The 17,082-nt window shown below is 34.0% G+C and overlaps 1 protein-coding gene across 11 annotated transcripts in view; it reads left to right on the top strand.

Moving 5' to 3' along the window:
- The window catches only part of CSNK1A1 (casein kinase 1 alpha 1), a 47,692-nt gene that overhangs the window by 22,831 nt on the left and 7,779 nt on the right, over nucleotides 1-17,082 (top strand). For 4 of the 11 annotated variants that reach the window (XR_009694201.1, XM_061151695.1, XM_061151693.1 and 1 more), the window contains exons 3-10: nucleotides 5-131; nucleotides 3,267-3,365; nucleotides 5,731-5,814; nucleotides 9,713-9,852; nucleotides 10,722-10,800; nucleotides 11,532-11,606; nucleotides 13,829-13,935; nucleotides 14,982-15,130. Coding sequence is in view for 8 of the 11 variants with exons in the window: in XM_061151695.1 (XP_061007678.1) it covers nucleotides 5-131; nucleotides 3,267-3,365; nucleotides 5,731-5,814; nucleotides 9,713-9,852; nucleotides 10,722-10,800; nucleotides 11,532-11,606; nucleotides 13,829-13,935; nucleotides 14,982-15,130 (860 nt within the window). In the remaining 3 variants the exon portion in view is untranslated. Of the gene's footprint in view, nucleotides 1-4; nucleotides 132-3,266; nucleotides 3,366-5,730; nucleotides 5,815-9,712; nucleotides 9,853-10,721; nucleotides 10,801-11,531; nucleotides 11,607-13,828; nucleotides 13,936-14,981; nucleotides 15,136-17,082 lie in introns of those variants that run through there. The other 7 variants (XR_009694202.1, XM_061151698.1, XM_061151697.1 and 4 more) reach the window with 5 other exon arrangements.

Below are 17,082 nucleotides of genomic sequence, written 5' to 3'. Positions count from 1 at the left end.
TTAGGTGGTATGGTCAGGAAAAAGACTATAACGTGCTAGTTATGGATCTTCTTGGACCCAGCCTTGAAGACCTCTTCAATTTCTGTTCAAGAAGATTCACAATGAAAACTGTACTTATGTTAGCTGACCAGGTATGTGAAACTTATATGAAAATAAAAGCTAAGAAATACTACTGTTTAGTATTACTTAACTATAATTTCAGTGTAGAAACCAGAGTATTATAATCCTGTATATACTTTTTAAAAAGTATAGTCAAGTCTTGCAGGTGTTTTCCTGTGGTATAAGACAAAAATGAATTAAACTGGTTTATTCACCTATAGCCTGGAGAAGGCAACGGCACCCCACTCCAGTACTCTTGCCTGGAAAATCCCATGGACGGAGGAGCCTGGTAGGCTGCAGTCCACGGGGTCTCGAAGAGTCAGACACGACTGAGCGACTTCACTCTTCACTCATTCACCTATAGACTAAAAGAGTTTTCGAGCTACTCCCATCATATAGTATATTTGTTTTAGTGTTGAGTATAACAGGTTTCTTTGTAAGATTTTGTTTGAAGAAAGGATTTGGAGTGTGTGTGTGCAAATATAAACAAATATGTATATATTGAAATTTTGATTAAGCAAATTGAATGGTATTATGTGTTGAACCCTTATGAAAGGTGTATTTTTGAGGAAAATAAGGTACTGAAGTAATTTATTTATTTATTTATTTGAAGTAATTTAATGAACAGTTTTTGACCAAGTAGATGCTTCTTACAGGATTCTCAGCTATTGGTAATATTTAAGCAAAACCAAGGAAATTTTTATGTCATGAATTGGATTTATGCATTGATTAAGGTTGGATGAAATTGTTTTAAAGCCCAAGGCTAGATTTTTATTTATTTATTTATTTTTTTTAGCTAAAGTTAATAAAAAAGAAAACCAGTTTTAGAGAATTATAAGATGGGAGAATAGGGTCAGGAACAGACCTTGAGGAAACAGTTATTATGGTCAGAGATAACAGGTAAATGTCAAGGACCTTGCATAAAACATGACTTCTTAGTACACTTTAACTGACATGTGAGCGAATCTTAATAAAAGAGTTTGTATTCTGTAGACTCAGTAACATGTAGGCATACATGCAATGAACATTCAGGGTCTGCCACTGTACTTAACACTGGAGTGTACAAAAAATAAGAACTAGTTTCTTCCCTCTTGTAACATAGAGTTAGTGGAGAAAAATGGATGGGTCCTGTCATAGAAGTCTATGTGGGATACTCTGGTAACATCAGAGACATAATGTAATTTAGGGAAGGGGGTTGTAGGAAGGCATCTGTTTAAGAAAGAACCAGCTGATCTTGCTCTGTAAATGACAGGCAACACTTGAGTAGTCTCTAGTTTGTGCTGTTAATTTATCTTTTGCCTGACCTTCCCCCTGAGTTAATACTGATAGTTTAATGATAAGTATTACTTGGCTAGAACAAATACTTAAAGGCTAGAACAAATACTTTATGTACTTGACTGGTACAAAAAGTGAGACAAATGTTTTGTTTTACTTATTTAATATATGAATTACTGCTGTACCTAAAGATGGTATTTGAACATTGTATACATCTATTTCCTTGAGTGTATAGTTTAAGCCAGAGATTACAATTTGCCTTCACAAGCCATTTGCCAAGGTAGAGGAATAAGATTTAGAATTTATATCCTTGGTGATAAAAGCTCTAGAGAAAATGCAGGCAAGTAAAAATAGAATCCTGACATACACTACTAAGAAGAGGAAAAACATATGGGCAGAAAGGTAATTTGGCAGCCTTTGGACATGGAAGACATTTTCAAATACAACTTGTATTTATCCAAAAGGTAGACATAATTGATAACTTAAAAATTTAAACTATTATAGAAGAAATAGAGTTAAATGACAAATTTTTTCAAAATTTAAATCTGTTTACATAACAAATGACTGATAAAAGATTGTCTGTTGTATGCAAAGAATTCTTAAAAACTGATGAGGAAAGGACAAGCCAAAAACATAATGGATGAGTGTGGATTGACCGTGCACAGTATAGCACTAAGTCCAGAAGGTCAGTAAAAGGGAGCATGGTTTTAACTGTTAGGAACTTACAAGTGAAGTCAGTACCTGTGAAAACTGACAAGATTTAGAAAAAAGATAACTGCTAGTGGGAAAAAAACACTACTGCTGAAAAAATGAGTTATCATAGTCTATTTTGAAGGCAATCAGTTTGCCTTCAAAGCAGCAACTCTCCCTGCAATGATAGGGGATTTATAACCCACAGAAATAGAAGTGCTAGTAGATAAGGATATGTAAGTATATTGATAGTGTTACTGTTTGTGGTGAGAGGATATTGAAAACAATGAGCATTAGTACTATGAGTTAGGGGATAACTGGGGACAGTTGGGGAGTACTTCCGTCTGTGCCATAGAATATTTATCGCAATTAAAAAGAATGATAAGACCATACCACTTGACTTGGCAGAATTTCCAGGAAATTAAAAGCTTGTTAGAATGCCATGTTTGTTAGTTTTGGAATATGATCATACAAATATGGAGAAAAATCATGGGAGAGTCGGAAAAGCATGCCAGAAAGGAAACCCAGCATGTATATGTCCCCATTTGTATTAAAGTTACATGCTTACATTGTATGGTATCAACTTCAAGAAATGTTTGGGATATAATTAGTTAAAAAAAGTGAACAGAAATAAAGTGAGTGGACAACTTCTATTTTAGTTTAAAGCAATAACAATGTATAACTATATCTGTCAGTTGGTCAACACCCTGTACTCAGAAGCACATGTAAGTTTGTGTGTGTACATATAGAAGAGGATGAAAATAGATCTGAGTAATACCAGGCTGTTTTTACACAGGTACCTCAAGGGGCATAGAATTGATGTTTACTTTATATAATTTTCAACGACTGAAACAATTCTAAGTTTATTACTTTTGTAATTAAAAAAAAAAAAAAACAGTTCTATCTATCAGGTTAGGTACTGTCATGTTTATAATCATTCACATTGAAAGAATAAGCTCAAAGGAAACTGCTGGTTTATGCTTGTATATCTGTTAGTCTGAAGGTAAATTCAGAGCCTGGTTGTCCTTTTTAATTTTGTCTAGCATTGTCTTTTTGAACTCTAAATAAAGTTAATAAAGTATACTTGTGATCTTGAAAAATGATTGACATATTGAAATAATTGAGACACAATATGTTGCTTTCTTTTGTTTCTTAGTGCAAATCACTTAACTTGATTTTCTCTCCTCCTCTCTTTTTTCCAGATGATCAGTAGAATCGAATATGTGCATACAAAGAATTTTATACACAGAGACATTAAACCAGATAACTTCCTAATGGGTATTGGGCGTCACTGTAATAAGGTTAGTCAAATGTTCTTTGCATGAAAGAACAAAGAGTAAAACTTGCAAGAATTGCTTTGATGAACTTTGGTGAACTTTTTAAGTCTTTTAAAAAGTCATAGTAAGTTGAATTCGCTATTGATAATTGTTTTAAAAGATTGTACTAGAAGGCTAATCCATTAACTTAGTAACTTGAAATAAATTCTCTCCAACTTAACCCAACCAAAGTTAGTTATTTATATAGAAATATAAAATTCCAAGGGCTTTATAATGAAATGTAATCATCTATATTATTGTATGTATTTTTCATTCATTCGAATAGCGAACAAACAAACAAAAAAACCCATATACCATATACTTTTCTTCCTGAATGCTAAAAATCAGATTTTAGCCTTTCTTTCTGAAGTGTGGGTTTTTGCAATATATGTGCTGTGCCAGTGTGGGAACCACTGTCCCGCCCATCGGTCACCATAGCGTTAGCATTTGCTGACTGAGCAAGGTTGATCATGAGAATTCTTCAGTCCTTGGATTTGTGTATTCAAAAGGATAACTTTGGGGCCTGTTTCAAAAGTAGTTTGACAGTTTATTTGGGTGGGGTCTCCACCCCTCTTCTCTCCTGTTCAAAGGAAAGTGTAGACAAGTGAAATTAACTTTCATACAATGAAATTAGTGTTCTGGGGGCCACAGAATGGTTGAATTTACGGGGTGATTGGGTTTTAGCTAGTGACGCATGATTCCAGTTAGAAACTAATTGTGTTGACAATTTTCTGCAATGATTAGTTTTACTGAGTGAATTGCTTTTATTTTCAATTGTTGAGCTCGGGCAGACAGGCAGCATTGGCAATGCACTAAGCATGTTATGATCTGACGATCTGATAGAAATTCTCAACTTCAGGACAACTTGGGGGTTTTTGTGTTTTTTGTTTTGTTTTTGGAAGGAACATTACTATTTGTTTTATTTAGTCATTAGGGAATGTTTGATGTTTTTAGGTCCAGCTGTAAATGTTTACCTTTGTTTGCCTGTATGAATGCCAACTTGGAGCCATTACCATTAGAAGTGGTGTTACTTGTTAATGCGTGAGACATTAATGTTGGTCTGACCAGGTTTTAGGAGTTTAATTTTATTTTTCTTGAAAGCTGAGCTTTAAATGATAGAAGGTGTTTAAGTCTACATGTAACCTTTCTTGCCATTCCCAAATCGCATCTTTTTTCTTTTTTTAAATATTATGTGGCTTCTCTCTTTGAAGCATCCAGGTTCTTGTTATTTTAAAACCTGGTTAATTTAATTGAAATATTACTAGTCTTAATTTTGGCAGGCAGTTTTGTCAGAATGACCCTAATCTTTTGACCATTTCCCAGCCTTTTCTTCCCATTTTCTTCCTGCTAAAGACCCTCTATCCTCATGTAATCCATGTTCTGCATGTTGATGTTGCAGTACATGGTTTGTCTTAAACTTAATGATAGTCCAGATAATGTCTCTGCTTCCCCACCCCGCCCCAAATAGCTTATTAATCACTTAGTTGTGTTAGGAAATCCAGATTGCCCAGTGATATGTAAACCTTTTTAGAATCTTATGTCCTCTTTTAGAGATACTAAAAAGAAGATTGTGAAATTGCTTTGCTGTCACACAGATTCAGAGAGGCCATAGGTTTAGAAGTGCAGTGTTTTACCTAAGATTCTGAATGTTGTTCTTGAACATTTTAGGTTAGTGTTTGTTTATGTAGTTGGTTTTTAGTGTTTTCTGTATTGTAGTTTGAAATATGCCAGTTGTATGAGACTGGATTCTTGGGTCAGCTTGTTGTAGTAGTTTTCTATTTGTGGGTAGAGTTGGGGGTGGGGGGCATTTGAGGTTGATTTTTAAAATCAAATTTCTTATTTGGAAAATTGTTCTGAATTTGATATTTAGGAGTAGTCACTCCAACCGTAGTGAATTTGCTCAACTCTTCCAGTAATCAGCCCTGCATGCTTTTGGAAATAAATTTTAAGGTGACTAAATGCCTTCTACCTCTTCCTTACTGAAGATTTTTTTCCCCCTGTGCAATCTTTTTTTAGGGGAAGGGCAGATTGTGGTGCCAAAGATTGCAGATCCAAATTCCCTGTTTTGTATTAAAAATTAAAGAGCCAAATGTCACCATTGCTATCCCTGTTTCAGGCAGTGACACAATATAGTGGCATTAAAAACCTGAATACTTTCCAGAATTCAAATGTTCTTAAGCATGTGATTCTTATTTGGAAAACTGAGAAGCTACAGTGCTTGGTGGAAGAAGGATGGCATTTGGCTACCCTGTTCTTTCTCTCATGCCTCGGTGTTGCCTGTCTGCGCCGGCCATTGTTGCAATGTAAGCAATACTGTTTGATGCACTGCCACCCTCTATTGTCTGTTTAGTGTTTAGAATCTCCAGTGGGGAAGAGGAAAAGAAGCATGACTGTTAGTACTTCTCAGGACCCATCTTTCTCAGGATTAAACCAGGTCTGAAACTGTCTCCTATTCCAACCTCAATCCCAAATTCATGTGCTTTTCTTTCTTATTGTTTGATTATTTTTGTTTGTTTTAATTCTGGAGAATATAGATCTTGCTCAAGCACCTCTTACGTTGGCATTATTCAGACATACTTGGCAAACATATAACATTACTAAGATATTTCTTTATGGCTTTTGCTTAAAGCTTGTAAAACTTAGGGAAAACCTAAATGAAAACAGGATTATGTTTAAGATCTCTAACATCCACAAGAGGAAATATGTTGGTCTAACATTGATATTGTTTAGCTAGTGGTAGATTTGAGATAGACTGTTCAATTTTTAAAAAATAATTTGGAGTTGCATCACTGCTGAATGATGATATTCTGCCTCAACTCTTCCCCTTCCCTGATGAACTTCAGGAGTTAAGTGTGTATCAGATTTCAGATCTAGTTTTTTTCAGAATCGATTGCTTCAGTATGAGAATTCTCTCAACTTCAACCAAGTAGCATAAAATGCTTAAAGATCATTCTATACTCTGGAACTAGAATGCACTGCATTCTAATGATAACATAATTGAAGCACTTATCAATTAACATTAATAACACATAAATAAGATAAACAGATGTATAACCTAATGATTTATATTTGGCAGGCTAGATAAAACACTCAAATTTTCTAAATTTTTTTTTTTTTTAATGTAAGGAAACTTTTCACTCATTCTTCATTTACTATTGGGAAGCTGGCTTTATTTATTGTATGAATTTTCAGATAAACAAAGGAAAATAAATTTAAAAAAAATCAACACCACCTAGGTGCTTAATTTTTGAAGCTCCTGAATGAACGAATCTTTATCAATAGTATACACTGAGAAGTAAATGTTGACATAAGTATCAACAAAGAAAAAAATTTGCATTTGATGTGTGAGCATACTTTGTAGTTTCTTTATTAAACCGCATGTATCATCTGGGCAATCATTTAATCCTTTTCCAAACTGCCCAGCATTATATCAGGAACTATGTTCTCCTGCTGTTAAAAAGGTTTTAGAAGTTAGGTTTTATTTTTATTCACAGACAAAGAAATAACCAACTGTGTTAACTAGATCTTGACTGGGCAGAGAGAGAATGGTGGGTAATCAGGTACATTGTAAGGCAACTTTACTGCCCTATTTTTCCTTATCCGTATACATTCACACAATTTACTCATATCTTACAGCATAATTACTTATAGTGATAGGTTTTCTGGGGTATAAGGAAAAGTGATCCTGTGAATTCTTGAAAGGACAAGGAAATGTGACCTCTGGTGAAGAGAAAAATGGTTGCAAATACCAAAACCTAAAATAGGCAATAGTATTTCTGAAGAAAATACACCTCTCCTAAATGAGTTATCCCAGTATACCCAACATTAACTCATTTCCGTATGCCTTTGAAGAATATGCTGCTTTCTTTAAAACAGGCACAAATTTTTGAACATGTAGTTAAAAAATCCACAAAAAGGCAGCTTGACCACCAGAGTTTAGATGTCTTGTTTGTATATGCAGACCTATAAAAAAAATATTTTATGACATTGGATATTGACTTTTCCTTGTTTGGTTTTATATATCTGCGGCTATTTTGGTTGTATCCTTGGTATCACATGGTTTCATGTAAACATTTCCCATTTATGTATGTTTTTATTCATTTTAAATTCAATGCATGGAGAGCTACTAAAGAAGCATGCATGAATAGGTACCATTAGATAATGAACTATCAAGAGATGTAAACTTTTTAAATTTTAAGTAGTTTTCAGTTGTTTTGCTCTTCAAATGGAATACCTTTTTATCAGTGACATTACTTTCCCTGACTTACTTTCAGTTTTTATAGGAGGAGAAAATTTTAAATTCATTTGGTTTGTAATTTTTTGCTTTGATACTGAGATTCTTAAGAAGATAGTGTTTCATTTTTGTTTCCTTGATAAGTTAGATTTTGTCCTTTAGAGTTGTGGAAGGAAAGAATTCTCAGAGTCTTCCAGTTGTTAAGAAAGTGGTTATTGAGTTGCACATGAAGCTATTGAATCTAGGCATGAATGAATAACTGTCAGACTTAACCCTATCAGAGTTGGTTATTGTTTTCTCCTCCATTTTGGAGTACTAAAGAAAGCAATCTCAGAAGATAGTCCTTAGAAGAAAATCTGTCCTAATCACTTTTTATTCATAACTCACATAATTCTTAGAGATAGTTTTTAAATGCCATAAAGGTGGATGTCCTTTTGTGTTTGTTTTTCCTTTGTTTTCTTTTCGGTGTGAATCTGTAGAACTTAGTCATAATTTTTGTTTTGCTTAACAGAAATATATATTGCTCATTTTAATATTTGAGTACTGAGCCAGTTTTCATATCAAAAGAAACTTAAAGCTCATACTTTTAAGTCTTTTATTTCTCTTCGTGATTTATAACATTAACTTCTCTGTTCCTATTTTATAGTAACTCAGTTGTTCAGTCATTTAATCATACTAAAGAACTTTCATTATCCAATTACATTTTACTGAAATTTTAATCTTTATTCTTTGTAATAGACTAGATGAAAATAAGTATTTCAATGTTAACGTGGTTACAGAAGCACATATCTCAGTCTTTCCTACCCAGTGTCTTAACTGAGGCTAGATTATAGTGCCTGCCTGCAATAAGCATTTTTCATCTTTCTAAAAGAAGCACTTGGTGGTATCTTTTCCACTTAAATCAATAACTTGCTTTTTTATTTTTTGAGGCAGACCCTAACAGGCTAGGTGATCATGTTTCCCAGTACATCACACACTGTAAACTGTAGCAGAAGGGGCCCAATGTCAGCCTAATAGGAAGAAAAAGTACAAAATTGAGGTGTAACTAGAAAAGAATAATGTAGGGCCACATAGTGTAAGAGCACATAGACCTACTTTGCTTAATAAATTTTGTAGGCATAACTTTAAATAAGTGATTTTATGGTAAAGGCTAAATAAAAATTTTAGTTAAGATTATTTTGCTTTAGAAGGTAGGTAAATATGAACATATTTTGGGCTTTTTCCCCTAAAAATACTTTTGCTTCTTTTGTTCTTCTTATAAAAGTTTTAATCATGGAGAATAAACCTGAATTACTTCTAAAAATTAGCTGCATTATAAATGAGCATCTTATTCCCTGCGTGTCATATAAATGAAACAGCACTAAATGTTATTTTGTTTTGAAATACTATTAATACTTCGGTTTTTAGTTAGCTCATTTAAGCTGCTAATTGTAAGCCACCTTGACTTAAGTAATAGATCAACTTGTTATATTTTCCAGAAGCTTAAGCTGATCACATGTGTAAATGTCATTTGGGAATAAAATGAAGTGTATGCTTGTTTTAAAGTACTTATTTATTATAAATAAAAATCCTGGTTTTATTGTCAATATCAAACTTTCAGAGTTGTCTTATTTCAGATAATGAACATTCTGTTGACATACTAAAGAGTGACCTTTGTAGAATGGAAGAGTTCCAGGTGGCTTATGTCTAGTTTTTTTTTTTAACCCCATGCTTGTTCACCACTAGTAACAGGATGTCAGGCTTCATATGGCACACAGCACACTTGTCAGCAGCTCTGCTGTCGAGCACGTGTACAAGTTCTCCACTATGTTGGAGGTTCCAGAGACAGGCTTCTGAATGTATAGTGAGCTGGGCCTGTGAAATTGTTCAGCTGACAGGGATCAGCCGCTTGATGTAACTGTATTTTTTTTTTAACCTGATTTATTGATGAGGTTTAGTAAAAGCTTATTGGAATGTTAAGTTTGTTCATTATCTGTTCTGCTTACGATGCTTTATTTTGATATGGTTGAACAAAATAGAATAAATGCCATTTAATAAATAAGAAGCAGTTCGACTGAAAAAGATTGGGAATCTAATGTCTCTTTATTTTCTTTTAAAGTTATTCCTTATTGATTTTGGTTTGGCCAAAAAGTACAGAGACAACAGGACCAGGCAACACATACCGTACAGAGAAGATAAGAACCTCACCGGCACCGCTCGGTATGCCAGCATCAACGCACATCTTGGTATTGAGCAGAGGTAAGTCTGGAATGAGTGTGTTTATCAAATCCCTAGCAAAAGCCATTGATGGGTTTTTGAAGTATTTTACTTGGTTTCTTATAATATCTAAATTTGCCTCTTGGCTGAAGATTTGAAAGACACTTATTAATCCTTTACCTGCTTCTTTAGACAGTGCAGAGAAACCAATTAAATGAGGCCTTTTTTCTTTGTTGAAACTTGTCTCTTGAGGAGGAAATACTGCACCGTGGAAGTTAGAAGTTTAAAGGCAACTTTATTTTTGCAGCTAAAAACAATACTTTTTTCCTTAATGGTGATCTTGTGCTTTTTATATATTAGTGATGCAAGCTGAGTTTGGGGAAAGAATGTATTGGTTATTTTCATACGGAAAATATTACATGATTCCTAATAAATCAAAATTTGATTGGTGGACCATCCTCTGTTCTCCTCTTCCACCCCTACATAAAGGATTTGGTTTAAACACTGTCATAATTTCTGTACTCTTTCTGTTTTTTGACTTGAATTCTAGTTTTTCATCTACTTTCATCTTTTGTCAATCATTTTCTTTTTGCCCCTTAAAATAAGCGTAGAAATGACAAATTATACACTTCCAGGTTAGGGAACTTCATGAGAAGAAGGTTAATTTAGCTAAATTCTTTTTTCTCTAAAAGTTAAGTTGCAGGATCATGTTGGATTTTATAATTTTGAATTCTATGAGAAAATTTTATTTAGAAGTAACCCATTTGGAACTTTTTAAAAATTACCTTAACTTGCTCATGATGACAAATTACTCTCTATCCTTGCTTGGAAACATTTCTCCTGGTGTACCTGGCTCTTTCACATGTTCTTCATAATAACTTCAGCTTATAAATTTACATTTTCCTTTCTAGTCGCCGAGATGACATGGAATCACTAGGATATGTTTTGATGTATTTTAATAGAACCAGCCTGCCATGGCAAGGACTAAAGGTAAACCAGACTCAAATTGCCTGCTTTTTGTTTTAGTGTGTTGCCATTATGTTGAAAATGTCTACTTTTCTGTACAGTAGAACTAGTTTATCCAGTAATTCCATATTATTTAATTGTCCTAACATTTACTTGTTTCCATTAGTTAGGAGTTTTGCCATTGCTTTTGTATTCGTAAATTAATGATAAATTACTGTGTTCAAGAATTTAATGGCTATTTAGGTACTTTATTGGTTCTTTCAAGGTAAAGTCTGTATGTTTATTGAGCATCTGTAAGCTTGACAAATTGCTCCGTGTTGTGTAGGTAGCTTTATCCAATGTGAATATTCTTACACTGGAAAAGTAACAACAGTTGTTAATGTTAACTAAATGATGGGCACATTTGTTTGGTATTGATCTGCTTATACCATTGCCCTTGCTGAACATGGGTTAAGAAATCTAATTTAAAATTTGACCCCACCTATTTTTACTTAAATCATACATTTTAATGTTCCTGTTAGACTCAGTCTTTCCTATTAGCTAAAAACATTCTTGAAGCAGAAAGTCATATGAAAAGTTAACAGCTTGGGGGGAAAATTTTAAATGTATTATGCTTTCATTCCTTTTTTCCCTAGGTTATGATTCCTCTTGAATCACAAGTTTATTTTTATGTGTAACATGTTAAACTAATAAGCTTAGTTTATCTTCTCATAATATTGAGTATGTTTGTGTGGTTTGTTTCTTATTCTCCACAGGCTGCAACAAAGAAACAAAAATATGAAAAAATTAGTGAAAAGAAGATGTCCACACCTGTTGAAGTTTTATGTAAGGTAAGTGTACACTGATGATTTGTTTAAAAATATGAATGATCCAAAACCAAAAATGAACATTTTATTTCCCAGCCTCAGAACTTAAACTTCCTATTGAGTAACTGTTTACTGTTTTAACTTTACTTTTGGTTGATTCTTGGTATTTTTAAGAATGACTTGAACATATGAGTCATTTTAAATAATTATGTTTCTGGTTTACATGCTATATGATCCGTTTTAAATTAGAGAAAAAATAAGAGAGCAGGGAAACTTTTCTAATAGAACCTCACTGATAGGTGAGTAAATTCAATTAAGAAATATTCTCCTTATTCCTGAGCTGGTGCCAGAGAAGAAAGAATATCCACAACTGGCATATTGAGGAGTTAGGGAAACAAAGGCAAGCAGATTAGAACAATCCAAAAATAGGAAGTGTCCAGTAGTATATAGATGGCAGTTTGAGTCAGACTCATTTCTCTGAAATCTCGAACATTATAGAGAGAAGCATGTGAGTTGAGAATAGAAAGATACTTGTGTCATGATGTCTCTTCCATAGAAAGAAGACCACATGGTCATCTTTGTGACAGTTGTATACCTGAAATAATTAGAAAACAATATATAATTATATATCTGTCTGGTAGAAGGGAGAAATCAGCATGAGTTGAAATTGCACTTTGTGGAAGGGTATAAAATGGTGATGTCTTTATGTGTCTCCCCACCTACAAATTGGTTTTCACCTTTTCTGCATATCTGCAGGAGTGGAGGGGATGAGTTGAGAAAATAAGACCCTTTCTGAGAGTCTTTGTTTTAAATTATGAAATAAATTTTAGGCTGATGAGTAAAATACTCGTATGTTATAGTTCACCCAAATAACTTACCATGTAACTTATGTTGGTAGTTTTCTTTTGTAAAAGCAAGTTCATATGATAAATATGAAATACTATTACTACAGTCTGTGAATGTATATTAAAAAGTGAAAAGCCCTGTTACGAGTTTTTTAAAAATTAAAATGTGCAGTATGTTTCATTTTTAACTGTCCACCAAAAATGAAATAGCATAAAAGTACTTTGTAAAAATTAAATTTGTTTCTATCAGTATAATCAATAAAAATAAATGTTATACACATTGTATCCTATCTTCTGAATATGAGAAATTTCTCAAAACCATAAGGTTGTGGGAAGAGATTGCCTCTGTAACTCATCACCCTTCACATTCAGATTTACTCAAGGGGAAAAGACTTGGGAGTTTTTGTTTTTTTGTTTTTTGTTTTGTAATTTAACAATGTGTATTAAAATATTAATTGAATAATTATGGGGGAGGGAGTTTTTGTTTTAATAGTTTGCATTTCTACATTCCTAATGGCAAAATCCTTTTGGTGACTAATATATAGATAGCCTTAAAAAAATTTATATACATCTTTGAGAATCTTTGCTAAGAAACCGAACATGGAAAAAATTGATATCCACAGATGTACTTATTAGTATAATAGAGGAAAACTGGAATCCTCCAAATGTCCAATTATAGGGAACAGGTTAATTAGGATATCTTCACTAGGTCAAATAATATCCAGCCATGAACTTCTAAATAGTTTATGGGGAGGTTGGAAATAATATAGAAGAATGTTTTAATGGATTTCTTTTGATGGAAAAGAGAATATGTATATGGACAATATGATAACAGTTATGGAAAAAAATATATAAACCTAGTTTATTCATAGGATGAAGCATTGGATTGATCTGTATCATAATTTTGATTGCTCTGTATGATTGATTGCACCCTTAGTGGTTTTACTTCTTTGTTAATATAGGTCTATACTGCTATTTTTAAAAGTAATTTCAGAATGGAGAAAGAGTACCCATTCATTGTCCTGTTCTGGCAAAGAACATTACAGGCCTCATTTTAGTTATTCTTTGTTGCCATCCAGTTACTGGACGTTGGTAAACTAACAAGTTAAGAAGTCTGGTATCTAAATTATTTAAGAACCTGATACTGTAAGAAAAGGATATGCATTTCCTTTACCAATACTAAAAGATACTATACATAGTAAGGTGGTCTGGATGATGAAATTTTGTTAAATTCGTGTGGATAACAAGTCATATAATTGTTTTTTTAGTTCTCAGATCTTCCAGCAAAGAAGTAAGATACCTAAAATGTGTTTCTTGCTTGTGTTTAAAAACATTGAATTTTCTTAGAATTGAGTTTTTTGTTGTTTTTTTAATGTTATGTTTTAACTATTGAACTTGTAGGGATTTCCTGCAGAATTTGCCATGTACTTAAACTATTGTCGTGGGCTGCGCTTTGAGGAAGCCCCGGATTACATGTACCTGAGGCAGCTATTCCGCATTCTTTTCAGGTCAGTTTTTTAAGACTATAAACTGGTGAGGGAAATTAGTTCAATCCACCCAACATACCTGTTCTGACAAGTTGCAGATAAAAGTGGATCTAACCAATATGAATGAAATGTTAAGGAACTGTGAGGCTGACATTTTTTTATTTCCAAATGTCCTTGAAGTGTTGTAGTTTCAGATGGAGAAACCATTGAATCTTGCTCAAAGTAGAATGTAAGTATTAGATATAAGTAACTGTTGGTGGAACTGGGGACTCTCCAACTTGGTAGAAAATCCTGTTTAATACCAAAATGAATAACAATTAAAAATCGGACAAAGTTTATGATACTGTAGAGGTAGGCCCAAACTCTAGGGTCCCTAGGTAAACAACCCATAATTGGTCTTAAACAAAAGGGAAAAATAAAGTACATGTGACTCAAAAATCTTGGTTGGAAGAGAAGAATTAGGGATAATCCTCTAATCCTACAAAAGTCTTGCATAGACAAAGTCAGCATAGACGTCTGTCTCTCAAACTTTAACAGTTCCGTGTCTACTCTGATTTGTCTTCAGGGGGTACTGTCTGTTATGAATATTCACCCAGATAACTGATAGCTTGACTCAGTATTTTTGTTGTTCATGCTGCCCTGCTTCTTTTTTTTGGCTGCACAGAGCAGCTTTTGGGATCTTAGTTCCCCAACCAGGGATAGAACCACCACCCTTGGCAGTGAAAGCATGGAACCCTAACCACTGGACCATTGGGGAATTCTCTCATGCTACCCTTCATTCCCACGCCCCTGCTCCTTTCAAAAAAGTTTAAAGGCAGCTTCTTTTTGAAAAGGGAGGGGATTTAATTATTCTTGAATACAGCAGACCAAAATGGTGACATTTCCCTCCAATCATAATATGTAAAAAGTGGAATTAATTAATCAAAAAGGAAGGCAACTATAGGGAAAGAAATCTTAGAGGAGCTACCACAAAGAAAAGAAATGCCATCACTGTTTTGAAAGTTCAGTAGAGCATTTAAATTAGACCTTGTTGTTAACGGATTAACATAAAATTTTATATTTTCTAGGACCCTGAATCACCAATATGACTACACATTTGATTGGACAATGTTAAAGCAGAAAGCAGCACAGCAGGCAGCCTCTTCAAGTGGGCAGGGTCAGCAGGCCCAAACCCCCACAGGCAAGCAAACTGACAAAACCAAGAGTAACATGAAAGGTTAGTAGCCAAGAACCAAGTGACGTTACAGGGAAAAAAAATTGAACACAAAATTGGGTAATTCATCCATTTCTAACAGTGTTAGATCGAGGAGGTGGTTTTAAAATACATAAAAATTTGGCTCTTTGTTGTTAAAAAAAGACGTCCTTGGAAAATTTGACTACTAACTTTAAACCCAAATGTCCTTGTTCATATATATATGTATATGTATTTGTATATACATATATGTGTGTATATTATATCATTTCTCTTGGGATTTTGGGTCATTTTTTAACAATTGCATCTTTTTTACTCATTCATTAACCCTTTCCAAAATAAGCATTCGGTGTTGGGAATATGGTATAATCAATCAATCCAAAATCCTAGACCTAACACTTGTTGATTTTTAATAATGAATCTGGTTAGCCATGGTATTTTGACTTTTCAACTAACAGTGTTAAGAATTTTCTGCATGTTAATGCTTTAGCATTTAAAATGGAACATTGAGAACATGATCTAATTTCAAGGGGGGAGTCTGGCATTGCCCCCGGAGTGTCTGTCTTCTCAGTTGCAGAGCACCTCATTTATCTCTTAAATGCTCAAATAACTGAAAAGCTCGACACATCCTTTCTCATCACAAAAATAAATCTCTCTCTCTTTTTTTTTTAAGTTGCTATTTACCAACATGTGTTCTTAAAAGGATTTTTTTCCTTAGGGCTTCAGTTTTTTTAAATTGTACAAATATTCAAGATCTAAAAGGGGGTCTACTGTAGAACTGAATTCTGCAGTTAACTCCTTGCAAATTGGAAAAAAAGGAAAACTGGGGCGAATGCCACTTGGCTTCTAGTTATTTCCCTTCTCTCTCTCTGGCATTCTTAGTACATTCTACTAAGGAGTAGAACTGTTAGGACACAGTACCATTTCTTATCACTGTTGCCACACAGTTCAATTCCTGTGTTATTTGTCTGTCTTTCTTTTCCCCTTTCTGGGGCTTAACTCCTGATACCTGCCTACTTCCTAAAAGTGTAGTGGGTGGGTAAGGTTTGTTTGGGGTTTTTTTTGTTGTTGTTGTTGTTTCTAATAATGTAATTTCTGAATGACTGCTCTAGTCTGAACTTGATCTTCTTTGGTCCTTGTTATTAGTGTTGCATTTTAAAAATTTTGTAATATAAAAATAGGTTCTAAAAAAAAAATAGGTTCTAATCTGAGGATACTGTTCAAGTAGTATAGTTAACTGATGTCATCCTCATCCCAGCAGCTCATCTATTAGAATGAAGTTGAGGTAGTTCACTTCCATGTTTCTGTATTTGGGAAGGATCCAGAGTTGAAAGTTTAATGTAGTGGGAGTTCTTAGAGATGGCAAACACTAATGCTTGTCCAGTGCTCTGCCTCTGCATCATAGTTGGGATTTAATTGTCCCTTTCTAATCATAGTGTCTGGCTCAGACAGTAAAGCATCTGCCTGCAATGCGAGAGACCTGGGTTCAATCCCTGGGTTGGGAAGATCCCCTGGAGAAGGAAATGGCAACCCACTCCAGTATTCTTGCCTGGAAAATCCCATAGACAGAGGAACCTCGTAGGCTACAGTCCATGGGGTTGCAAAGAGTCGGACACAACTGAGCGACTTCACTTAAATCATAGTGTCAACAAATTCTTAATGAGGTAGGAAGCTAGCTAGTATTGCTAAGAAGTGGTTCTGCCATTTAGGTAAGACCACAGAGACTCTATAAACTGAGGACCTGACACCTACAATGTATTTGCTTTTTTTTACAAAATGAAACAAATTTTTGCCTAAAGCTAGCTGGGATAATAGGATCATCACAAGTTGCAGTTTCTAGAACTAAAATTAGATTGAAATCTTATCTGACCTAGAACATCTTCCTTCAGGCATTCAGCAGCCTTCAGAAAGAATAACCTTATTTTGAGCTAGTTTGGTTGTTAGTTTACTGTGTCTCTTACTCAGTAAATAAGCAG

This window comes from Dama dama, chromosome 9 (assembly GCF_033118175.1).
Source record: "Dama dama isolate Ldn47 chromosome 9, ASM3311817v1, whole genome shotgun sequence".
Lineage (NCBI taxonomy): Eukaryota > Metazoa > Chordata > Mammalia > Artiodactyla > Cervidae > Dama > Dama dama.
This window is presented reverse-complemented; position numbering and strand designations above follow the sequence as displayed.